This window comes from Hippoglossus hippoglossus, chromosome 13 (assembly GCF_009819705.1).
Source record: "Hippoglossus hippoglossus isolate fHipHip1 chromosome 13, fHipHip1.pri, whole genome shotgun sequence".
Classification (NCBI taxonomy): Eukaryota; Metazoa; Chordata; class Actinopteri; order Pleuronectiformes; family Pleuronectidae; genus Hippoglossus; species Hippoglossus hippoglossus.
In genome coordinates, this window is record NC_047163.1 from 11,116,829 (window position 1) to 11,143,070 (window position 26,242).

At 41.0% G+C, this 26,242-nt stretch overlaps 2 protein-coding genes across 3 annotated transcripts in view; both read right to left on the minus strand.

The window, feature by feature from the left end:
• Window positions 1-23,709, minus strand: part of ppp1r37 (protein phosphatase 1, regulatory subunit 37) — a 40,715-nt gene extending 17,006 nt beyond the window's left edge. Inside the window, exons 1-2 of one of the 2 annotated variants that reach the window (XM_034604035.1) lie at window positions 21,808-23,709; window positions 3,926-4,023 (exon numbers count right to left, since the gene is read on the minus strand). In XM_034604035.1, the coding sequence (XP_034459926.1) occupies window positions 3,926-4,023; window positions 21,808-22,546 (837 nt within the window). In that variant the 5' untranslated portion in view covers window positions 22,547-23,709. The remainder of the gene's footprint in view (window positions 1-3,925; window positions 4,024-21,807) is intronic. The other variant, XM_034604036.1, reaches the window with a different exon arrangement.
• A 1,411-nt stretch (window positions 23,710-25,120) lies between these two features.
• On the minus strand, window positions 25,121-25,979 carry LOC117773264 (late histone H2A.2.2). The gene is made up of 2 exons (XM_034605023.1): window positions 25,846-25,979; window positions 25,121-25,614 (listed from the first exon to the last, which is right to left on the minus strand). The coding sequence occupies exon 2, from the start codon at window positions 25,581-25,583 to the stop codon at window positions 25,167-25,169; it is 417 nt and encodes a 138-aa protein (XP_034460914.1). The 5' UTR covers window positions 25,584-25,614; window positions 25,846-25,979; the 3' UTR covers window positions 25,121-25,166.
• Between the last annotated feature and the right edge of the window lie 263 nt (window positions 25,980-26,242).

Here is a 26,242-nt window from a genome sequence, read left to right on the forward strand (position 1 = left end):
CCCTATCAGAGAGAACAGGTGGAGAGAAAACCTTCCTGTTAACTGTCAATTACAATTCTACAGCTCAGTCTGAATTCAGCGGTTGGATCCACCAACATCTGTAAAATCATTGCACCTCCTTTTGTCATATTTGAGTCCATATGAACATTTGTGCCAAAACGTATTGGACAACCCAACAAATAACTAAAAATACAAACAGCAGGCAAGGTATAGTATCCAGGATGTCCAGATTTGAGAGAAGGCTTTAGTAAGATTATATGTTGGCAGCCACACACACTGAGAAAGTGACAGATGTTCGACTGAACAGAAACTTCTGTTATCAAGACCCACTCTTGAATAAAGATAGGGGAAACAAAGGGTGCAAATCAGTTGTGTTTCTCCAAATTTGGTGAAAGAAAGCTGCATAACTCAGGAGAGGCCTTTAAATCTTTTGTTGATTGTCTGTTATGTCAAAAGATGTTGAAGTGTCCAGACCTTACACGACCTCTGTATGACCTCCCTAAAACACAGCACAATATATCTGTGTTTTCATATCATAACTGCAGGAAAACAGCCCATGTTGATGTACATGTGGATTTTACAAAGCCTTTACTGTATACTCCCTCTAGAATATGATCCACCAGCAGCCTTTAAGGAGAACATATTAGTGAATATCCACAGAAAGCAAGTACACCCTATTTGCGTGCAAGACATTGCATAATAGGGGAAACCACTTTACCCCCGGGGATCTGCAGGGGCAGAAATGTGACACAAGGCTAACAAGTGTCCAGGTCTTAAGACTCCGGTGGGAGTCAGCGCAGAGCAGACATTCAACACGCAGCTGCTAAATAGCGACCCTTATAAAACAGACACACAAACAACTGGCCAGAAATGTACAAAAACTGTAGGAGCCCTGGCAGGTCGCCACATGTACAGTGCAGTCGGACTTAATAAAGAAAGCATTTAGAGTGAAAGAGGAAACACCAGTGTAGGGCCGAGCTCCTCTTGCTAAACCCTCTCTCACTGGCCTGCTGTTTGGTCTGACTGGCTTGTTTATGAGGCTGGGTACTGCAAGGATGACTAAGCAGAAATGAGCGGGGGGGGGTGTAGTGGACCAAAAGACGAAAGTAGAAGGGAGGGATGGAAAGAGGCCAAACATTAACAACGATGAGCAATAACAAACAAAAAAAAGAGCAAAAAATGAGGAAGGGAAAGAGTGAAGAAGATGGAGACCAGTCACTCTCAGTGGAAATGTACCCAGAGCATTGAACTAAATAAAACCCGCAGCAGCTTAGCACAATGATGTGCATTTCCACAAGTAGCTGAGATGTTGACAGGACTTCTCTCTATCAGCTGACTAAGCGTGTGGGGATTTCTTTTGCGGAGAGTTTCGAATCACAAATGCGCTTCCAGCTGTGGCTCACTTTCCTGCAACATCATCACTCACACGCACATGGAGATACACACCTGCAGGTACAAATGTGCACAGCTTCAGCAGAGAGGCCCCGTTAAGGTTTTATGAGCGTGTGCTGCAGCGACTGAGCGACAGAACAAACAAGAGAAAGCACTAATGTGTCTCTGCTGCAAAGCTTAGCACCACCAACTCCTCTGTCCTGTTAGTATGACAAGGGGGGAACTGGTTTGTCGATGGGACGTAGAGACAGTCACACGCATTTGCATACACACTATTCTTAAAATGTAACTCAACCCTTAAGTGTTTCTCCCTGCAAATTCAAAATATGCCCAAAGGATGCAGTGCTGGGAGATGGGGCTGTGACATACCTCTGATTAGAGGGTGTTGATCATTTTAAATATATAAATAAATGTCGTGACATACAGAGGTCCTTAACGGGTTACACAACATAAGCAATAGCCCTATATATATCTAGTAACTGCTGGGGTCTTTACTTACCTAACCAGAACAACAAACACTCCCAGTCTTAGTTAATATGATGTCTTATTGACAGACCATCATTTCCTTTGACACATTCACATGAAACATATTGCTTTAATCTGCATTGTGAAACCGCCCAAAAACTTGTATGTGGCCCTTTTGTCCCCGATGGTCATTTCTTTTATCTTGAGAAAAGACAAACACCAATTCTCTCAGCCCACAGGGAAACAAGAAACCAGAAATCTGCTCACATCGTTTCAGAAGAACTCTGCAAACAGGCCTCTTTATATTTGATACACATAAAGCGCAGTCCTCTAGTCTCAGGTTTCTAGACTGGGTGGTAAGTGGACAGGAATTTATGTTTTTGCGAGAAATGACTTTTTTTTCCCCCTCTGCCTGGTCCATATTTCACCCTCCTTCTGTTCTCTGCATTGCAAACATCTTGCACTCAATAGAAACAACACCCACACAGGGAAGAATTTGAACACGATAACAGTCACAATAAACATCAAGCAAGTGCAAAAATTCACATACAAAAGGCATGGGTTTGGCATAAACATAAAAACAAGCAGCCCTGAGGCTTCCCCTGCGAAATATGAGGAACTGCTTGTACAGAGGGATTAAGGGACACATAACTGTGTTGGTTAACCCACAGGAGGAGGCAGGAAAAAAAGCCCCCGAAGGCCTGATGGGAGTCAAAACCACCCTTGCTGAAAAAAGGCCTCTGCCTCTACCTCTATGTTACCGTGCATAATGTCGTGTCCTAAAGCCACATTAAAAGGCTTTTGAAGTTGTTTCTTCACCATAAGAAAAGGTTTCGGATGAAATTCTTAGAAGTAAATGTAGTTGAATCTCACGAACAGGAAGTTTGTAATTAATACTTTTAGTTGGCGCTACTGGGAACTCCTGACAGCGAACAGGCTGCTACACAATGTGGCCCAGGGCTGCCACGAGTTCCTATGGTTGTGTATATTTATGTATAACCTTGCGATTTAAATGTATACAGTTATTTTTATCCCAGTGGCTTTAAACTTGCACAGTATGTACATTTCAGCATCCTCAGAACAATTTCTGCTCTCATGTATTTTTAAATGATCACTAAAAGGGTCACTCTTCTCTAACCCATAGACAAGATTGGAGATTCATAAATCCATTTTTGTTGCATACATTTTTATTTTAGATCAGTTTTTTATTAATATTATGATGCAATGAGGCTTAATAAATATTATATATCTTGGCCAGAGGGCTCTCAATAGGGGAGATTCAATAAATGGAAGTCAAAAAAATACTGCATTAGTTGTCACAAGGAGATCACATAGAAAAGCCTAAGCTCTCTTTGCTTGGTTGTTGAGTGTAAGTATGTAAAAAAATCCCAATTGCATACACATCTATAAATTCAGCGAAATCAGGCAAATAAAGTAGGTGATGGTCTGGCTTTCTCTAAGCAAAATTACGAAAAAATAAACAGATTCTATAACGTAAAAACGATGTTGAACGTCTTTACAAAAACCACAACTTTATTAAAGGTTCCAACACTCAATTACATTTTGACTGTTAGGGTGGAAACCTGGTCAGATAATATTTCCTGGTGACTGAACTTTTGCTATGTGGCGAATCTGGGGTATGCAAATCTATATTTTGCCATTCAAAAGCAGCCATTGGTAGTTTCATGACAGCAGTGTCAGGAGTCACAAAATCTGCAGTAAAAGGAACCGGCCACCTCAAACTTGTGAGCAAAAGGGGTCAAAAGCAGGAGTTCAGCTGGCTGGAGTTGTGATGGCTTTCCTCTCTGCCCAGAGACTTAGGAGGAGGTTGTGATGTTCCACAAGAGGTGGCATCATTTTAGGTTGAAATGGAACTCCTCATTCATCACCTTTTCTTTGACATTGTTCTCTGTATTTCAGCATTCCCTCAGTAAGGGAAATTAATAAATTAAGTAATTAATCCCTTTCCCAACAACAGGAAAAATGCAGGAGAGAAAAAAGGAAAAAAAAAAAAGGTACAGAATTTCTGAAGTTAATATTGGGCTGGCTGTGTTAAGATGGGCCTTACCTGTATCTGTTTGAGCACTTTGGGTATAGGTTTACAGTTGAGTTTCTGACAGGCCTGCTTGTAGGAAGAAATGATCTCCTCCACAGTCACATTCTGAGCTGAAAAACAGAAGATTAAGGGGATTAGGATTTATTTTATTGCGTTGTTTCTTTACGCACACTTTTCCCTCGAGGGGGGTAAACAAACAAACAAACACAAAAAAAGACTGAGTGAGAAAATGACACCAGGTATTTCCCGACCACATTTTTTACGAGTCATTTAATATAGCCTCATATTTGTTGATACTTAATATTTAGATCTACATAATACAGCTGGGATATCAGGAGGATTTTTATGGAATCTCTACCTTTCCAACAACTGTGAGGTTCAAAAGTACCACTTCAAATGTGTGTTCAATTGGAATATGAGCCTGAAATACATGCAAAATGCTTTTAATCTAAAGAGGCTATGGTCACAAGGCTTGCTGGTTTACACTGTTAAATCATTGTGGAAACTGATGCCTATATATTTGGTTGGCTCTGCAGTTCACTTGCAGGTCACTTGCTCATGAAGGTGGGGTGACACTAGTGCGACAAAGTGAAGCGGTGGTTCTGACAGCCCCCATTTACAAAGCAAACAGATAAAACATCTGAAATGAACAGCGTAACCTTTGAAACATGGGTTTTGATGCTCTGATGCTGATCCTGCAGTTCGTCTCAGTAAATTATCAGCATAATAAAGACGAGGACTGAGACACATTTGTAAAAAGGTCTCTTTTAAGAAACCTGTTTGTGTGTCTGCCTTGGGGGGCACTCTCCTGACAGAGAAGATGAGAAATTGTAACCCCTGTAAGGGCTCCCCTACTTATGTGAGGAAAATGGAGGCATTGTTCTTGGTGTGGGTGTGTGTAGGTCAGCCACCGCTGCCATTCCAGGCTGTTGCGGGGCTAACTCCAGTCAGGTGACTAGGAAACATTCAAACCAATGATTCTGGCTGAAAGACTCTGCTGTGAGATGAAGGGAAGCACTCATGAAGAAAAAGACAAAGAAAAATAACGTCAGAAACATTGAAGAAAAAAATCGCATGTTTGAAGGAATTCAGAAAGATCAAGACCCGAAATTATATTAATGCCAACAAGACTTATTTAGACCCTATGTAAATGGTAATAAATAGATGGATCAATACATTTAGAGTTGCAGATTATGCTGCTGCAGACAGAGCCAACCCTGCAGGGCTATCAGTGCTGTGCTAACACATGGGGCTGCTGTATATGTGTGAATCCGACTTTGTGCAGCAGTGAGAAGGTGGGAAAATTCATATCATTGTATAATTTAAAACACGACCATTCACGTTAATTTTCTTTTTAAACTGTCATCCAAAATAATCAGCAAATTATCTTTAGAATTGTAATCATCAGAATCAACAGCATCATCCCTTTTATACAGACAATCTAATTGGCCCTGTGACTTGTCACTACCAGGCTCATAGCACATGACAAAAAAAAGGGAAAGACTCAAAATATCACTAAAGAATAACATTTATTGTGCAAAAGAATTAAACCTTGGATGGAGCGTGTTTAGTCAAAGGCATCAATAGTGTTTGTGTGTGGACAATGTAGAAAAGAGAAAATTATGCAATGGCTAACTGAAAGCAAAAGGTGCTGGCTGGCTGAGAGCCACACTGGAAGCTGGCTTTATTTCCTGGGGAGCACTGGGTGCAGACCTACCAGCCCCACCGACAGTTAACATTTTTACAGTCATAAAAACTATTTGAATAATTTTGTGTATCAGTAACTTGTTATCAATATTTAGTCTGACGCTGCAGCTATGAAGTGAAAGTGTCTACTCCATGCAGCAGCAGTCACATCATAGAGTTTTATCACCCGACGAGAGGAGAGTTGACCAACAAGGATGATGAGGATTTGGTGTTACAAGACAATTAAACATTATCGATGTTTTGAAGGTCCCCTGCCTCAACGACAGATGGGACCATTGTGTTTGAGAGAGAGAGAGAGAGATAGTGGTGCAGAGTGCTACACTCTACAATGAAGCAACAGCACAAAAGTCCTATAGACCTTTTACCTTATTATGAGAAGTGGACCATCACAGTCGGGGTAGTTTATAGGAAGTCGGGTTAGTTTATAGGAAACACTGCACACAACCTCAAGTGCAGCAGGAGAGTGAGGCTGCACGCAGAGAGATCCAACGTTACAGATCTCACTCTGCGCTGTACGGACACTGAGCCAACATACGTCTTTTCTTGTTTAATGTCCAGTGTAATTTGTAACACTGCTGCTATCACAAGTACATTACCCACTGGGAAAATTTCCACACCATGGTAAACATTTTGTTCTGTATAGATTCTAAAATGCCTTATCAGATGTAGTCGCTTGATAACCTACTAATAATGCTAAGGTATAGGACGTGTCTGGGCTGGCATGTAGCTGCACCAGCAGTGAACAGATCTTGCTGGATGGATGTTTGTATAAGCACAGGGCAGAATGAATAACTTTCTGTTGGGACAAAAAGGCAGTTTGCAACCTGCATGAGCAGTCACGCAAATCTGACCAACTGTGTTAGTCACTGTTTCAATGGAAATCACCCATGTCAAAATAGGATGGAAAATTACTACTGGAGACTAATACTGTGGTGAGCCTGAAGTAATGGTGTATGTGTGTGTGTGTAACTAAATGGAAGAGCGAGCCAGTGCCACATGAATAAAGTGATAAAGGCCACAACACATCCTCATCACTTATTTTCAGACCAAAACAGCCACCAGAACGGAAATCAGTCTACTCCTTCATCCTGCAGCTGGTCCCTGGTACATACTGTCTATAGATGTGCACACGCAAACTTGATTTGATGAGGATATGCTGACTGTCAACATCCATCCATTCTAGACTAAACCCTGAAAGCACACGGCTGTAATATGCCTAAGTACTCTCTGCATCAGATTGATAAAGCTTTATATTCACATAACGTTGTTTCATAAATCCAAGTCACTGAGCACAACTAAATATAAAAGGCAAAGTTTTCCATAAATGGTCACACACTCCCTTCATCGACTGTTTACATATAAATACCTCTGACTGCTTCACCACTCTTTGGGAATTTTAAAGAAACTAATGGGGGGAAAAAAACAAGAAGTCCAATTTCATCCATTGTGAGATTGAAAAGCTTGTTGGCAACGAAAAGAAACGTGTTCATTATCTTATATTTAAACATTTAAAAATAATTTTGTATATTTCTGCCAGTTTTGAATGCATTCCTTTGGTTTCCTTTTGTGTTGTATAGCTAATTGCTGCTAACTCCATGAAATGTTTTTTCCTCAACCAGTTTTACCCACTCCACTGTAGAGGGGCCCCAATATGAATCACTGGTGCGGCAACACGGATGCGAGCACTCGTAATTAAAGCTGCAACCACGGCCAATTTTGACCAAGCCTGTGGTTTTGCTCCTTGGAGCTCCCTTGGCTTTTGCAGTGGTGGATTGAAGCTTCACTCCAGTCCAGACCATGTGTCTTAACAAACAACAAACATCAGTCTTATTACTGCCGAACAACTGAGCCAGCAACCGCATTCAGCACAACACTGCTGTTAATGAGGCAAGGTCAAAATCTAGTATATGCCTGGGGCTGTGTGGTCAGTGTGCGAAATTGAGAAAAGCTGTGGTAGAACCAATTCACATATTCTTGACATCATTGCATCGTATTTGCATTCTGTCTAGGGCAGCCAGTTTCTACCTGTTATCTGTTTGCACATCAGTTCACTCACACATTAGACACAATACACAGCCTTTGCACTCAAGATTTGGTGGGGTTAAGTCCATTCAGGTAATGTCTAGAAAAGATCAGGTTTGCATTGCATGTGTTAAAGCTGATGTTTTATACACCACATTGATCTATTAATAAATGAGAAATTACTTGTAGCTGCAGCCCTAGAAGAAACACAGACACTTTTTAGGCGTGGAAATGCAGGCATAGCAACACAATATGAACTAGAACTCAGTAGAGTGCACATCTCTGCCAAGTCACAACAGTTCCTTTTAATTCAATCAAGCTGCACCAAATTGCACACACTTGTAGATATCAGTCCCCTAAATGTGCCTTTATGTTTTTTTATCAAGATCCACTTATTACTCTCTGAGAAAATAAGAAAACAACACGAAGCAATCTTGCAATGTTAGCGAAAAGTGTGGGGAAAAAAACCTGGACTGTCCCCTTTGTCTGGATCCATGCCAAAATTGAATGGGTTCTTTCTTGGTCCATGTCCCATCTTTCCACCAGGTTTTGTGAAAATTCATTGAGTAATTTTTTACATAATCTGATCTTGTTTTCGGTTGCGTTTTTATCCGTGCTTTGTGCTTTTTATCTGTGCTCCTGCCTGTCTTGGCCAGGTCTCCCTTGAGAAAGAGATATCCATGCAACTACATTGTAGTTTTAAAACCCATCACTTCTGCTGTGTTCATGCTACCCATGACCCTTTGCGAGCACCTAAAACAGAGACAATTTTAAATGTGGTTTTAAAAACAAAAACACATTATTACTATGGCTGTAGGAAGAGACACAGTGACATACTATGTAAGGGACGAAAACAGAGACAGAGTAAGTATACTTCTATTGTAAAAAAAAATCTTGAAAGTTTTCTCTCTCCTTTTGCTCTATATACTAAATGCAAAGTCGTCCTTTAATAAAACGCTATTTAGCTTTATGTATTTGACCCAAATGTTACACTATATATAATCGTGTGTTATCTACAAAAGCTATTTGAACACAGCTCTGTGGATTTAACCTTAATGCCTCTGCTTCCTGGTAGGTAAGAGTGCAGTCTTGTAAAACTGTACTAAACAGTGAGTGTGTTCCAGTGAACACTGTGTCCTTGGAAAAGTGTTATTGTACAGAGACTGTACAGCAAATTTGTGTGTGTGTGTGTAAACACTTCCTAAGGGAAGGTGGGGTTTGGGGGGAGGGTCTCATGCTTACTGCACAGTGTTTAAGGAAGACGAGTAAGAAGACAGGTCCATTTGCTTTAATTAAGAACACAGTGTGCTGACACTAGCAAAAAAAACCAAAAAAACATTAGGATGTGAAAGTAACAAATTGTGGAATAAAAGAGAGGAAACCAGTAACAAAGGGCTGCTCAGGAGTCAAGCGCTGTTTTTAATAGAAGTCAGAAATGCCGGTTCAGGGCCGCAGTATCATTAAGAGCTGAGCTACCGTCATTGCCTTCATTTCTGCTTGCACCGTCTTTGTTTTATTGCACTCCCTACAATGCTGCTGCGACTTGTATGGCAGGAGTATAGTGATGAAGAAGTACACAGGAGAGGGAGGATGAAGGGAGGGGAAACAACTGCTCCAAACATCTTCAAAAACCACATTATGAGGAGGAACTGAGTTGATGATAGAGTCAAGAAAGACGGTAAGAGTACACTGACTCTGCCAAAAAATCACTAGCTGCAAAGATCACTGAATAAATCACTGCCGAACAGCTCAGGAGGGTCTGACTACAGCCACCCAGGGTAGTCAGAGTCAAAATACATCTACTAAACACTTGTTAATTAGGCTGTCAGGCAATACATTTCCTTTGTTGCACTGCACTAGCGATGTCGCGATATGAAATTTTGGTGCCACGTTTACGGTCAGAGGAAATATCACAGGTTTACGGTTTTCACAATTCTCGATACTATAGAAGGAAAAAGACACACAACAAGCAATATATAGCTAATAGATAGCTCATAATATAGCTAATGAACTAAATATTTATTATTATCATCATCAACTATATCCAGTTAGTTTTTACACTGGACTATCCTAAATTTGCTCTGACCACTCCTTGAATAGGTAAAACCATATATTCATGTTTTACTGGAGAAAAAAAAAAAAAGCAGAAAGGGCAGGGCTGCTGCTTTGAAAACACTCTTGCTCGAGATGTCAGGTGTGGAAAGACAAGGAGAGAGATGAAAGAGAGAAGGGAACTTATCCATCTCTGCTCTGACTGAGTGCATTTGCTCTATGACGCAAACAAACACATCCACTGTGCAACAACACACACTAAATCACAATTAACAGCATCTAGCTGGCTCGGATCAACAGAGGTTAATTAAGCTCTGCGGACTTTATGATTAATAATGATGGTGAGCTTATGACCTCAATTCTACAGCTGCAGATTTAAGCAACCATTTTGAATATGATCAACAGTCGGCTGGTGTAAAGCAACAAAGTCACTTCACTAAAACACACACAATATATTTTAATTTCTCAGGAATGTTTACTTAAATGTACAATATGTGCCTTTGGCCTCTAGGGGTCTCTCAATCAACAAAAACAAAAAACTCCTAGTCTAATACTGATGTAAAAGAGCATGGGATAATAGTAGTTTTCACCACCATAGCCTATGGAAATCTACCTGACATGACTCACGCGGCAATATTGTCACAGATTAGATAATGTATTGAAGTTATATTTAGGTTATGCAGCAAACGACAATGAATAATCGCAATCCAGTACAAGTGACCAATACAAACAGTGGAAGATTAAACAGCCGACTAGCTGATTGACTAGCAGTGTTATTTATAGAAGAGACAGGCAAGGGTAAATTGGATTTGACACAACTAAAAGGCAACCAAAATGAAAGTCCTGTTACATTGAATAAAATCAGGGATTTCTCTGGGTTTGAACATTGTTGGTAACATTTTGGATAACGGCTTTGAAATTGTTTTTATTTCTAACCATCAAATTACAGTACTTCCACTCATCATTAAGATGGAGTTAACCGCAGTCAACAGCAAATCATTGCCATCAAATCTAGTTGGTCCCAGATATGGAAATTAATACAGGATAATCTATTTTGCTGGAGTTTGTTATAGTCTGGAGCAGCACAAACACAAAATGTACAATAAAACCAGAAACCAAAGTTCTTCACTAAACGGTGCCTGTGACAACTCTACCCTAACAAGTTCTGGCTTTGTTTCTTCCGTGTTACAGTGCACAGTCAGTATCTTGGGGCGAGGAAAAACTGCAAGCGACTGCGGAGGTGTACCTTCCATAAATTATAAATCAATTGCTTTAGCTGAACAACTGGAAGAGCTTCAACAAGTACAGGCACATATGCTCAGAGCAGAGAACTGAGTGTCAGTATGTCTTCTTTCATAGTTGGTCACGGTTTATCTTGGAACAGCAAAACTCTGGCAAAGGAGGAAAGATTTGGATGTTGCTCTCTCAAGATTTATTTTTCCATTCCTGACAACTATTTGTCACTTTTCATGTGAACAGCCAAACATGCCTTTCTGGAGAGACTGTCTGTGAATGTGTTCTGTTATTTGCATTTTAAAACAATATTGCGTCCCCTCTGTATGAGGCAGTTTTTCACCCTGACTTGTCTGGCTGATCAAATCAGTTATAAACATTGTCAAACAACATATCGCAGTGACTTCTTCTTCTCGAAGATAACCTGGCCTTTACGCTAATATTCAGTGAACAACCGTCTAACTAAACATAACATTTTGTCATGTACATCCAATTGGCAGTTGAGAGTATTTTATACAACAACGTAATTTCCTTAAGAGGTTCACGCTGAACTCACATATGCGTTAATGCTTGACAGTGGGCGTGCCTGATGCTTGGTGCCGGCGCGATCGTCATAATAACAATCACAGTTTCATACTTGAAACACACAACGTAGTCAGCTTTAGAGCTAAAGTACCACGCTAGCTATCAATGCAATGCTAAAGAGAAGTAAATAAATCCACAACCACATCATGTTGGGCAGCTGCCTCTGCCTCTTTTTTCGCATTAATATGATTTGATCTAGCACCTATACTTGAGTGTTTGTTTAACACACGATTTGATTGACTGGTGTCTCTGTTGCTGCATGAAAAGTTGAGCTCTGCGTGCAATGCAATAGAACTATAAGGCAGTTCTTTAACCAAAGACATCACACCATTGATGGTGAATGAACAGCATTTCTGTTGATGCCTCCAACAATGTGTGAGTACAGCTTCAGTTCAACCTATCACTCTAAGCAAGGAAAACTCAGTTTTAAGGATTGAACACATTTCAGATTATGAGAAATACAACCCACAACCACCAGAGGTCCATTTAAATTCCTACAGAGCTGAGTGGCAATTTTTTATGGCCCAAAAATAGTCATGTTTGAACTTCACAAGTTGCCAAATTATGTAAATAGTCTTAAAGAAGTAAATTTCAATTACTTTTAATAACGTTACATAATAATATGCTGCCAGTTCCTTTTATCAACTTGTCAAATCCATGTAACGTTGGGTTTTGCATTTATGACCTCTTTTTAATCAATGTTGCCTAATGAGCCTCTGACCATGTAAATATCACAACTTGGTTCTAGCATTATTAAACGTAGCAGCTAAAATAAGACTCCTCTCCTTTGTAGCTGTAGATCATAACACTGTTGCAGTCAAAGCCTCCACCACTGCCCACAAAAGGTCAAATAAATCGACCCAGAGCTCCCACAGTGCGAGCGTGGGCTTTAGTACCAGCTCAGTTTTTGCTCATCTTAGTGGGACAGAAGCGAGGATTGTTTTATGAATGCTCACTAAACCCATCATCTCCATGATAGGCTATTATACGACTTATAAAGTCAGGAATTTGAATTTGTTGCTCCACTGTTTCCACTTTTTCAGACCAGCTACCTGTGTGACATGAGGTGAGAGGCTATTTGTTGCATGATAAACTTTTTGTCCGTGTAAGAGATCAATAATCAGGCAAGGAAAATTAATATGGTTTGGAAGGGACGTTATCCAAATGCATCCTTTTCCCGAGTGTGTATAATGGTTTAATAAAAAACCTGGAGAGGAGGTAGGGCTGAGAGGCTTCAGTTCGACCATAAGGGAAACCAAACGACATGCTAGAAAATATTCACCAGGGTGTTTACCAGTTCATTTGGCTCAAGCGACGCACCAAAAATCCTACTATTGAAGTGTTTCCTATTAATCACCCAGACTGTGGCAGCCCGCTGGTTTCAAAATAAATGTTTTTAACTTTTTATAATAGCATTCAAATCCCTGGTCTTGTGTTTTGCGCAGTTGCTTTAATTTGTGCCCAGCTTATCAATTCACTCGGCCCTTGTTTGACCCACTGTTGCCCTCTCTCTCTCACACATTGACAACTGAGCTGTCCATCAAAGTCAAGCTGGCCATCAGGCACTAAGTGTTTTTTTTCCTCATTTTTAGAGCACACTGTATGACTTTTTTCTTTCCTTGAGGAGGAAGAGGAGCCAGGAGCACCATCATTGAAGAGTGTTTACTTTACACAGGTTTAGAAAAGGTACACACCCTTGGTCTAGATGAATATTTACATTTAGGTTATTAACAGTCTGTTTACAGCCTACATGCTACATCTCAGTTTGGTGCAGCTGCTGGGCTCAAGGTGTCACAATCCCCTCCCCACGCCTTCCCTTTGGATCCAACATGATCTCATACATAGCCTCTTTTGGCCATAGCATCAGAAAACTTTAATCCCTGCACTTGATGTTGAAGCCAAACCTTTAGGGCATGTATACACATGTAAATCTAATATTTCAAGGTGCTGAAAAGGAGCTAGCTAGAACCTCACCTACCTAGAAGCTGCTGTCATAAGGTGTTGAATAGATGTAGCCAGTCATCATCTTGTCACAAAATCCCCCATCTCCCCATCCAACTCTTACTGCACATTTGAGGCACAAATTATAATTTCAGAGACGTTAACTGGACTCAATAAAGGATAAGTACAGAGAAAACAGTCATGGAAGTCTGACCCAATTTCTATACACATCTGTTTATCCTCCTCAGCCTTGCCATCTCTGTACCTTCATAACTCACTCTTATTCTTTCTCAAGCTGACAAGTAGCAAAGTTCAAACACAGTCTGCATGTGCTGGGCTTACTCCCGCCACTCCAACAACACGGAGGAAACAAGCAAAGACAAGTGTTTGCACGTGTGCAGAGGGAGAAAGGACTCTCTGCAGAGACAGACAGATGACTCTCTGACAAAGAGAGGATTCCACAGAAAATGTTCAACTTTCATCAAGTCTTGTATTTCTTCTGTTTGCACATACTGGGTTCACTTGTTCAGAGTTGAGCACGTTCTGCCAGTCAAAAGCTTAAGAAAAATTTGGGATGTGGTGAAGACTGTAACCAGCCTCAGTCCAGCTACTGTAGATAAACAGCTGACCTGCCACATCTGGATCTGCACAGACAGCAGGAGTTTAAAAATGTTTCATTACATAACAACACAAGAGGGAAGACTGTAGAGGTAAAAATGTAGCTAGAGAGGTATATGGCTTGTTGGCCGATGTAACAGGCACTGACCTGCCTTATACTCAGACAATCCATGAGGGAGCAGCTAAATGATGAACAATTATTTTGAAGGATAGGAGCGAAATGCTCTCCTAATCAGAAGCATTAGGTCCGTGGGAAGTGATGGTCACCTTGAACTGCTTATTTAGTTGCTACAACAGATTTATTGGTTGGCCAATACAAATCGGCCAATATGTGCCTTTCACAGACATTGGTATCAGCATTTATGTTTGCCATCATAACCTTTTCTTTTACAGAATAAACAACTCAGAAAAGACGAAAGATGTGCATTTATGTTTACATTTTAAGGGGAAAAAAAAAATTGTATTTGTGTTTTCTATTTATTTATACTTATTTATCATAAGGTTTATGGTTAAACTGTAAAATATCAAGCATCAATTACAATTCGTTGTCATAAGGGTTTGTTAATGATCACTGCCATCTTATGTTTATATCAGTATCCAAATTCTTATTACACTCTAATACAACTATCGGCCTGCAAAAATACATTTGGGTCAAGGCTGTATTATGTAAACATAATATATTATGCTATAATGTCTATAATGAAAAGTAAGAGTTGAGAAACAGGTCTTGACAGGTTACATGCTCTGAGACATCATGTCTATAGCCAGTGGTTTACAAAAGGTTCTCAAACGTGGAATATTGGAAACAGAGCACTTAACAGCACATTGAGACCAGTTGTCTTGAGCGTTCCTAAGAATCACCATATTTCAGATGTAGGTCAACATCTTAAGCATTCTTCAGGTGATTTGCTGAAGAAATGTCCGTCTGTTAGTTGTTCAAATGCTTGCAAATTTTTGCCATCAGATGAAAATCATATATATATATATATATGACCTTCATTATCAGCTAAATTTATTCCCTGGAACAGTCATTAGATTTTAGCTAAATGTGATAATGCATCTTTCTCTGTTTGGGCCTACCATGCACACAGTGCCTGTGCTTTTTGATCATGGTCTCCCCAAAGGGTATAAATCTGAAAACAAAGGCTGCCTGTTTAAGCTTCGATGATGAGGAATTTCAGGAAAACAATAATCCAAGTCTGTCGAGATACGGCCAGGGGGTGTGTAGCAGAACTTCTCAAAGTCTGAGCAGCAATTTTAAATGCTAAACGACAAATGGATCATGAGTTAGGCTGTTTTTAAACTCAGCAAAGGTGATCACAAATAGCAGGAGGAGGCAGAGCAGATGATATAAGCCTCTTTCAGACATGCACTGAACTATGGATATTTTACTGAAAGAGGGTTGTATGTTAGAACGCAAATGTCTGAGTCAGTTGCACCTGACAATTTCCAGAACGTTTCCTGCCAGTAAAAATGTAAATGTCCAGAAATTTCTCAGCGAGTAAGTGGCCGTGTTGATGACGTTTGTAACACGTGGCGGGCGCAAAACTGATAGAAACAAAAAAATTCAAATATCTCAGGGTGAAAAAGGGGTGCCATACACATCGAAGACACAGATGAGGATGCAAACAGAAATAATGAGATTTTAGAGGTTTTAGTGATACAGGCCAACGGCCCTCTCAATATTCTGTAAACAAAAATACGTGACTTCTGCAGTGAAATTTATACTCGATGTCCTGCCTCCTTGATGCTCTACCTACATTATTGATTGGTTTTGTTTTTGCAAGTAAGCAGCAATTTCAAGTTTAGCCGGCTTAGTGTGGACGTTGTTTGAAGAGAAAACATGAAATCACTTATATTTTAATGGAGATGTGTGAAATAACAGGCCAAGCCTTGAGGCAAACTTCCAGGGATGGGTGTGAGTACATTGGGGGTGGAACACAGAAGTGCTGCCAGATCCTACTTAACATGCAAGTGCCAACGTTCAAGATAGGCCCAGTCTCCAGTCCTGTTCCCTGCCATTTCACACTGCTGTGCTGTGGATGGTGACAGCAGCGTCATTCACATGACAGCTGGCTGCCTGGCTCGTCACAAGTGGCAAAGAGCGAATGGCAGGGTCTGTGTCACTGCTGCGGTGTGCTCCTAGCAGTCCAGTTAACAAGATGGTGACAATAAGTACACACACAGAGGAGATAAAGGTCTGACATTAGAAGGGAGCTGCTGTCTGCTCCAAAACTACTAAATTACCACTAAAACCATTTACATAACCTGTACATACTGTATCACACTGTACCAACCCAGGTCTGCATGAGGGCAGAGAATCAAAAGTAAAGTGAAGCGGCTTTCAGTCGTGTACTTAAGTCTGGTCATTTTCCTTAAGTTATTCTGGAAGACTTTATAGCAGTTTTCAGACATGACCTACAGGTAAAATTCTGGAGAATAAACAGAGTAAATTTACTGGCTAATGGTGCAGGTGGCAAGAAAATAAATGACAGGACTGTATTTGAGCAAAAACCCAGGAATTGATCCCAAGTAGCTGTGAGCTGATCAATGATGAACATGAAGCACTGAGGCAGAGTCTGAGATAAGTTTCAACACCTGCAACCACCCAGGCAAAACACACACATCCCACACAATACCTGTAGTCAAATTACACATCCAGTGTTTTAGGTTTGAAGCACATTACTGCAGACACAGCAACTAAAACGTACAAATACTATATCACAACGATCCCCAGCAGGTAATGTCTATGTTGACTTCATAAGACATAACTGTGCATCAACAACAGCTTCTCTTTAAACTCTGATAGCAATTAACGATTAAAAAGAGCAGCCATTTCTAAATGATGAGCCCCTTCATGAATCCAAACATGCGTCTGAGAGAGAAAAATCTATCAGACCAGATGGAGAGTGACAGTATGAGCAAACAACAGTTGTGTGCTCTATTTTTAAACGAGGATGCATTTTGTGCTATGTGTAGAGTGTGTAGGTAACATTTGTCACTCAAGAGTGATTAGTGCAGGTATGGGAGGGGGGAGCAAGGAAGTCCTGTTCTATGCGGACAGAAAGTTCTACACATACGTCAGGACAGGATAAGAAATCATCGCAGACCCTTTGCTGTCCTGGCTCCTAAATGGTGGAACGAGCTCCCAATTGATACAGGACAGCAGGAAGTCTACACATCGTCCGCCACAGACTAAAGACATGTCTTCAGACTACACCTTGTATTTAAAAAAATAAAATGTATATTTTGTTTTAAATTTGGTTGCTGTCCTGGCTCCTAAATGGTGGAACTTGTAGCAGTTTAGCTTTTTTTTAAAAGCAAATTGTACTTACTTGATTCTTGTTGTTCTGGGTTTGTACCCTCATGGTTGAATGCACTTATTGCAAGTCGCTTTGGATAAAAACATCAGCTCAATGAAATGTAATGTAACATAAGGCCCCATTTATGAACCATGTCATTGTTATATAGTTTATATGGAGTAGCTGTTTGACCGATGCTGGAGAAAAGTCTGTTGACAGTGAAGAGAAGGCCCAATCAAGTTTTACTTTAAAATCATTTAAAGTATCCCACTGCAACAGAAAAGTAATGATATTTTCAAACTTACTTTCATTACATACACTTATATGACAGCTGACGTTATCATTCGACATCTAATGATGTTAACTATGCTTTATTTAATATTTTTATTTTGTTCCCAATAAGAAAAAAAGAGGTAAGATGACCTCTGATACTTTTTAATTTCCACTCCCTTGACCCTATTGGCTCCTAGAATCCAGTACCAGTCTGCCTCTAGCACAAACCGTACTGACCCCTAGGTTTTCAAAGCCTTTGCGCAACCTCCACTCTAAAAGCTTTGCTTATCAGTTGGTAACTTGGTTGACAGCCACAACACATAACATTTCATGGGTCACAGAGCCTCTAATATCCTAGTGCCAAGTGGGCCTTGGGTCTGATGACACGAGACAGAGCTGCAACGAGGCTAAAGTGTAGAGTCGTTTGCAGGATAAACACTTATTGATGTTAAGGAATTATCTGCACTGCAAGAGGTAGGGTTTACCATATTTGTACACAAAGTTATAGCTAATTAGAGGTAGAAGTAGTAGTAGAAGAGTAGTGTAGTAGTAATACTATTTGTATTCCTGAACATGTAAAAATTACTGAGCACAAGTTTGCAGAATGATCCAGTGCTTTTGTACATATAAGCTTTGAACTGCACCTAGAGTGTAGCCAAGGAGAGGAAACAGGGGAAGAGGGGAAGCTACACAGCATGTTGGGAAGTTCAGGAATCTCAGGATATGATGTAGTATTTGTCCAGGCCTGGAGGGGAAAAAACAAGAGTCCCAGTGGTCTAGACAGGGAGAGGGTAAAGAAATAAAACAGCTCTAAAAACCGATTTTGTCTAACTCAGAACCAAATAACATTCAATATTTTACCTTTTCTCTAATGGTGTTCAGGACTATGTCAGCAAAATTAAATACTACACAGGTATTTCCAGGACACTGCTGGTTATCTTTGGCTTAGTATCAGTGTCATACACTGTTTACTGTGCTGAAAGCAATAAAATGGACAATGACAATTTGAGGAAGCAGTACTGCAGTAACTCATGCTGAGCATGGATGAAGCTCCAGGCTCTGTAAGCTCACAGCCACTTCACTGTTTTGTCTTTGACACAGGACATTAAAGAGGGACCCAGAGAGCTTGACACGAGATCTGCAGATAAAGGGTCTGGAAGGATCATGGATCTACTGTGGGGCAGTGCTCACTCTTTAAGAAGAATGAGGAGCCCTTGGGGTTGAGATTCAGATAAATTTCATTTCCTCTACTAAAACTCAGAAACACACTCATTCAGCCTGTCCCATGTGCAAGCATGTCCTTATGACGCATGGCAGAAACTGGACTTAGGAAAAGATTTCCAAGTGAAGGTCAAACAAGTTCACCACTGTTAGACAAGCAGAGAAATTGAACACATTTTGAAAACACAGTACTAGAAAAAAATCCCAAAAGGTGCAATTACTTCTTACACCTTGAACCATAGTAATTATTAGGCTTCATTAGTAGTAAAACATAAAATACTGAAAAGTAAAAAATTCAGTAACTACTTTGATGCAACACTAAGGGTGCTTTTTACAACTATCTTGATTGGTCCGCACCTGCAGACTTTTCAGGTTATTCGGATAAAACTGAACCCTGATTTGATATATTTGCAGTGTAGAAAACTGCGGCCACTAATTCAAATGTCTGGAAACAGGAAAACAAAATTAAATAAATAATGAGAAATAAGGACAAAGTCAGGTATTAAATGCTTCAAAGTGTTAAGATGATTTAAATCTGACCCTACTGCAACCAATTCGGTCAAATTGAGAGAATTTGAGGTTTTGTGGTTTCTGACCAAGTGGACTACAAATGTTGATAGATTTGGCACAGTGTTATCGTCATGTGTTAAATACAGAACGCCCCGTATCATGTGATTAACTTCACCGCCGTAAACTGTCTGTGCGCCTCTACATCAACTGCACAACCAGCTGGACCTTTGGAACTTAAATAAACTACGTGCTGAATAATCTGAGCCAACACTACAGTCACCAAGATACTTAACTGTTCCCAGTGTTTCATATGGGCTCAGAGCACTTGGCGGAAAGGTTCAGACTTTGCCCCCAAAAGAGTGTGGCTTAAGATATTTCATGTCAAATTAATTATTATTAATTATGTAAAGCAGGTAGAATAAAATTGACAGTTACAAGCAGCTAAATGTGTCAGGATGAATGGCTGAAAACAGGGGACTTCCTGGGTGTTAATAGAACAATTTCTATTCAGCTGAACATGAGGCGGTATTGGTCATGCATATCAATCTCATCTCACTGCTTTATTTCTCCTTTCTACTCTTCCTCCCCCACCTGGACCTTTCGCACCGCTGACCCTTGCCTTGGTCTGGCCTACATTTTTGGTTTTATACCCCAGAGAAACACTGGCTCAGACCTAAAACATCACAGATCACACAGACACAAGACTGAAAGGCCTGGCTGAGACTTCAACTTAAATTAATGTGATTCTGTCATTTTCTAAGACCGCCATCAGCCGTGTAACTATGTCTACTGCCGTCACAGAACTGTAAGCAAACACCGGCTTTCACACTGTGAGTGTAGGTCTGTTTATTCAATGATGTCCATTGTCCACGCCAGATGAAGGAGCGGGTGAGTCATGGTCAGATCACAGACAAATTCCCAGCTTATGAATCTACTGTATAATGAAGCAGCAGAACTCTACATGAAAAGGACTAGACTACAAAAACATGCACAAATATTAACAGCAAATCATTTTCATTATCAGTCCTAAAATCAGGATTAGAGGAAAAGAAATGTAACTGAGACATTCCCACAATTTTTCGATGTACATTTATGTACAATACTGCAAGTAGAGTGGCACTCAGGAGAATGCTTTCCTCCACCAAGGACCAACAGTCGCCTTGAATTCAATCAAGCCGCATCAAATTGCACACACACTTGTCGATATCAAGGTGCAATATGTCTGAATTTTTTAAAATCTAAATTAGATTAGATACATAATTATCTGAGAAATTAAAGAAAATGTTGAAAAATGCTGAATCTCGCAATGTTAAAGAGAGTAAGAAAATATTCCTGGATCTGCACCAAAGTTTGATGGGATCTTCCCTGATCCATACTGAAACCTTACACTAAGATTCATGGTAATACATCTGGTAGTTTTTGCGTAATGCTGCAAACAAGCAAACAAATGTGGATGAAAACAATGTCCTTGGTGAAAGTAGTATGTCATTTAACTAGATTGGCAGAAAAAGCTATGGGTTTTGCACCCATTACATTCATGTGCTCGGGTTTAATGCAGCTGTACGTGTACTGTATTGTGTATATTGATTTATACTTATACAAATTTTATCTACTTATCTGAATCCTGTTCCTATTTAACATTCTGCTCTGTTCCGCTGCTAAATGTATTGCTGGGGATCCGTTTTATTTCATCCTAAATATTTGGCATTTATTGTAAATTAAATGCACATTATTACAGGGAAAATTCACTTTACATGTGAAAAGTGACCTCTCGTTTCGTTGAGCCTCTAAAGATTGGGCTCCTTGTATCAACACAATGAAGGCAGTTCCACATCCTGCATGAGCTCCCGTTAGACGTGTTTTCACTGAACAAACAGGAACCTTCTGTGGTAAAAATGGCACACCTCAAGAAGGAGTGGTGGGATCTTCTCACAAAGCTGCACACAACACAGGGCCGTGGACTATATTTAGACACATAGGTGGATTTGACTGTTGGTAAATTAAAAGCTAACTTAGACCAAGCTATTGTTATATCTACTTGAGTATTACAAGTAAGACCTGAACTTGTGTTTGGAAAAGGGGCAGGGCCCAGGAGCCGCCGTAGGACTGAAGACCGTAGTGTCATCTCGCAGTGGTGGACACAGACACAAAACAATACACCTAGCACTTCGAAAAAACTGTCATGCATCAGTGTCAACATCCGTACACCATTCCCCATGGAATATGGAACATGACACGGCACATTTTAAACTTGAGCTACAGAGTGCACAACTATTTTCAATATGGAGCTTGAGAAAAATTCTGTTTAAAGTCCTGTGAGAGTAAATTCTGGCAAAAACATGTTGATCTCACTCGTTCTTACTGGAACAACGGACAAGTAGGATAAACAGGACGTCATTCACAAACACAGAAACATACACACAGTATTACCATGTCTCCAGGGGTCCTTGGGCTCCACTGCTCCAGAGACAATGTCCTCATCTGACGGAAACGTCACCCTTTTGCCACTTGGTTTGTGTTTATCATCCGCCTCCTCCACAGAGGGGTACAGTCCAACCTGGTCCGGGGCAGGCGACTCTGTGCTGCTCGGCTGGCTATCATTGGACAGGCTTTCTGCTGTGCTGCCAGCCGGGACATCCTGAGACGGAGACTCCGACTCTAAATCGTTGTCTAACAACGAGGTGGCGTTTGTCGAATCAGCCTCCAACTCCGCACTCTTGTCCAGACTCAGAGCCACACCTGTGTCCGGGTCCCCTCTATCATGCCTCCCACCAACAACATCATTGTCTTTATCCTCCTTCATTTCCTCCACCCCGATATCACCCTTGTGCTCCTCATTAGAGAAGATGAAGTCAGTGGGGTTAGCTATCACAGGGGTGTTTTGGGCAGTGCTCGTCCCATTTCCATTGAGCTCATCAATTTCCAGTGTGTCTTGTACCTGGTGGTTATTCTCCTCAGCTGCCTGCAGGTTGTCGGTGAGCTCAGGCATCACGTACGTGTCCGAGGCCTCTGTGGGAACAATGCTTTGCTTTTCAGTGTTGCTATCAGTCATCAGTTCAGAGATCCGAGGGGTGACTCCTTCTGTGTTGTTGGTGGTGTTGTGATCATCATCCACGTTGCTTCTTGTCTTTGCATTGCATAAATCTAGACGCTGCTCTTCGATATTCATGGTGTCATTTCCAGTGAACCTCAATCTTTAACTGTGCCAGACAGCCTGTATATTATATTAAACAGTAACTAGGTGCTGGCTGATAAGGACAAGCCCGTCTCCGTCTGACAATGTGTGTGTGTATAGGCACCTTTAAGGGTCCTTAACTCACCGAGTTATATTCAAGTGCAATCTGATTATTTAACCTATATCTTGACTGGTTTATTGTACTTGGGGTGATTTACATTACAGTTTTTCACAAACCCCAATTCACATGTGACTTCTGTGCATCCTTGACAAAAAATTGGCTAATTAAAGTGCAGTTTTACACAAATGTCAATACAAAAAGAAAAATATATATGAGATACCTGTGCGAAACAGAAACTGTGTCAGTAATTATATATTAGCCAAACTTTCCTCAACTATCGCCCAGCAGGGCAACCACCACTCAATAATGTCTGCCAACAGAGTCCTATCACTCGGAGAGAACCGACCGAAGGCTGGTCAGCACATAGTCGACAGTGTTAAAGTGGACAAATGAAACGAACAAGTCGCTCAGGGTGCCTCCATTACCGCTAGCAAAGTGAGCTCCCTGCCCTCCACCGAACCCGACTCGTTTGCATGAATTTGAGCGAGCTAACGTTAGCTAGCTTGCTAAAGTTGTTGCCCAACAATGACATCCAGGCCCGTGTGCGGTTGCGTGCCTGCGTCCCCGACTGAGCCCGTCTGTTTACCCGCGACAAAGTCCATTCTCCCGTGCGGAGAGCTGTGTTTTCCGGCTGGAGCCCTCGTCGCTCCCTCTGTCGCGCTGCGGCTCGGTTCGCATCACAACCGTCGACCAACGGCAGCCAGACGAAAAACAGGCGTCACACTCCGAGCAGCGGGCATGTTTCGGTGGCTAGCGTCGGCGCTGGGGGGGAGCCGAGCCGGAGCGTGAGTTCCCGGCCCAAACAGCGGGGACTCCTCGGCGCTAAATCCTTGAGATATCGCGGGCGGTCAGGTGTCTCGAGTCTCTGTCTGTCCGGGACAAGTCCGCTGAACCTGCTTCTGTCCGGCGCTGCCACTCGTTAGCTTGTTCAACAACTGTTTGTTGTTCTCACGTCCTACGTCAGCGCGCAGTCACCCGCCGGGCTGCGTTCAACGGACGCACTGTTACAGCGGGTTGCAGAAAAACACACAGGTATGCAGGAGTATTTCCGTTAGATTTGGCTGTGTTCAATACCTTTGACGCAATCCTGCAAGTTATATAACTTTTTTTAGTTATATTGCTGAAAAAAAATTATGGATATAAACTGTCCTGTTTAAAAAGTTTGTATCAATAGCACATACCTCATCCTAAACTTAGCATTGTACTCTCTCTTAATGTTTACATCTTTTAAAATGAGTTTTCATAGAGGACTGTCATTGCTTTTAACATGTTCCTTTTATTTTCCATAATTCATTATAGCCACTGATTTCTATATGTTTTCATGTATGTAATTTGTCTTTAACCTGCTTGTTGTTTTATTATGTATATTAGATCTTTTATTCAGATGCTGCCCATCATGACCAAGACTCCCTGGCAGAAGAGATATTGTACCTCAATGGGACTTTTAGTTAAATAAAGGAAAAATATGTGTGGGTATTAAAGTGAAGAGAAACTAAATCTGCTGAACTCAGCTTTATTTGTGTGGCACCTACACAAATCACTGTTGTTCAAAGTCCTTTGCAGGGCACACTGAAGAAAACAGCCAAAAATAAAGTAATGATGCTAAAGTTGAATGGCACTAAGAATGAACCTTTGACAAGGCTCAACAGTCACCTTGATAATCAAGCTGCAGCAAATTTCACACAAATATACATCCGACCCCTAAACCAGCCTGATCTTTTCATCAAGATCCATGAATTACTCCCTGGGAAAAAGGCAAAAAAAACCCCCATCTCAATGTTAAAAGAAAACCCTTTACGTAAACCAAAATTGTAATGGCTCTTCCCAGACACAGATCACATCCTTCCAAGTTTCATGGAAATCTGGTCAGTGGTTTTTGTGTGGTCTTGCGTATAAACCAGGGGTAAAAATATAACCTCCTTGGCAGAAGTAACATTTTTAATGTTACTATAAAAAGGCATAGTCAGTGTACAGAGACATGTGGAGGCTTCAGAATACCCAAGCTGGTTAGTAAAGTTGATTAGTAAAAGAGCTAGTCAAGTTGAAATGTTCAATTGGTTGAGAATTGTATCCCACAAGGTAGAGCAGCCCTAGTTTAGCAGGCAACTGGTTCCTCATGCATCTTGGGAGAACATGACCAGGTTCAATGTATTTTGTCTCTTCATGTGATCCCAGACTTGACTCCATGATTGTTGAGATTAGGGCTCGGTGTGGGGGGGGGGGGGGGGGGGTCACACTTGTTTGCAGGATTTGTTGCAGGACTCAGCTGTATGTTTGGAGTCCTCGTCATGCTGCAGTATGAAATTGGGCCCAATCACATCACACTGGTGGCATTTTGTGATAAGAATTTAAACATTTACAGTTTCTGCCCCAAGACACACGTCTCTATAAGTACTGTTGTAGAGATTTCACCGGAAAAAGCTAAAAAACAACTACTAACACAAGCGTAAAAACATAATAGTTTAATAATAGTAAAACTTTGTACATTCACAATTAAAAATCTTGAGACTGAACGTCTTTGGCAGTGCTGTCATCTTTGGAGATCTTGGTTTTCTTGGGGAGAAGGGTTGCCTGGATGTTGGGGATGACGCCACCCTCGGAGATAGTGACCCCTGCCAGCAGTATGTTGAGCTCCTCATCATTTTTCACCGCCAGCAAGATGTGGCGAGGAGCGATGCGGTGCTTCTTGTTGTCACGGCTGGCATTTCCTGCCAGCTCCAGGATTTCAGCGCAGAGGTACTCCAGGACGGCGGCGAGGTACACTGCAGCACCATTGGCCACACGCTGGGCATATCGGCCCTTCTTGAGCAGCCTGTGGATGCGGCCCACTGGGAAAGTGATCCCTGCTCTGGAAGACCGGGACACTGAGGTCTTTTGTTTGGGTGCAACTTTCTTACCACGGCCAGACATCTTTAATCAGAGTTCAGGGAAGTACTTCAGTCTAGATTACACAGAAAGGAAAGAGATAGAAATTCAAAAAGGGTAATTTCAAGTCAATTAAATGCATTTTCACCAAAAACAAGTTACTGAAACAGTTACTGTGTTTGAGAATTTGGCCTCAGAGGGTTAAATAGCTTTATGAGCAGCTTCCTGTAGTATCTACATAATTAAAAAAGGACAAGTTAATAAATAAACTCAGTTCTCTTAAAGTATAACTTAAATCAACACTCACCAGTGTTCTGCGCTTCCTGGAAACTGAGACAGCATCTAACCAATGAACCACAAACTGGGACTTTTAAACAAGTCAGGTGGTAACGTGTTGATCAATGACACCTGGTTTCTCTGCTGCATAATGACGTCTCATTGGCCAGCTTTTTACAATTTAGCAGAACGTCCGACATGTGCAGGAGCCCAACTCCCCTCTCACATACATCGTAATGAATTCAAGTAGACATGGAGACGCTTCTCTTTCTGATCCGTTTGATTTGAATGTAGATGTTTCACTTCTTATCAAATGAGCCCAAAACCAAACACCTGTGTGAGCTGAGTCTGCAGAATTGTGAGGGAGGAACCAAACAAAAAATTTGTACGACAAGTTTGACTTTTTGTTCCTAGATTTTTACAATGAG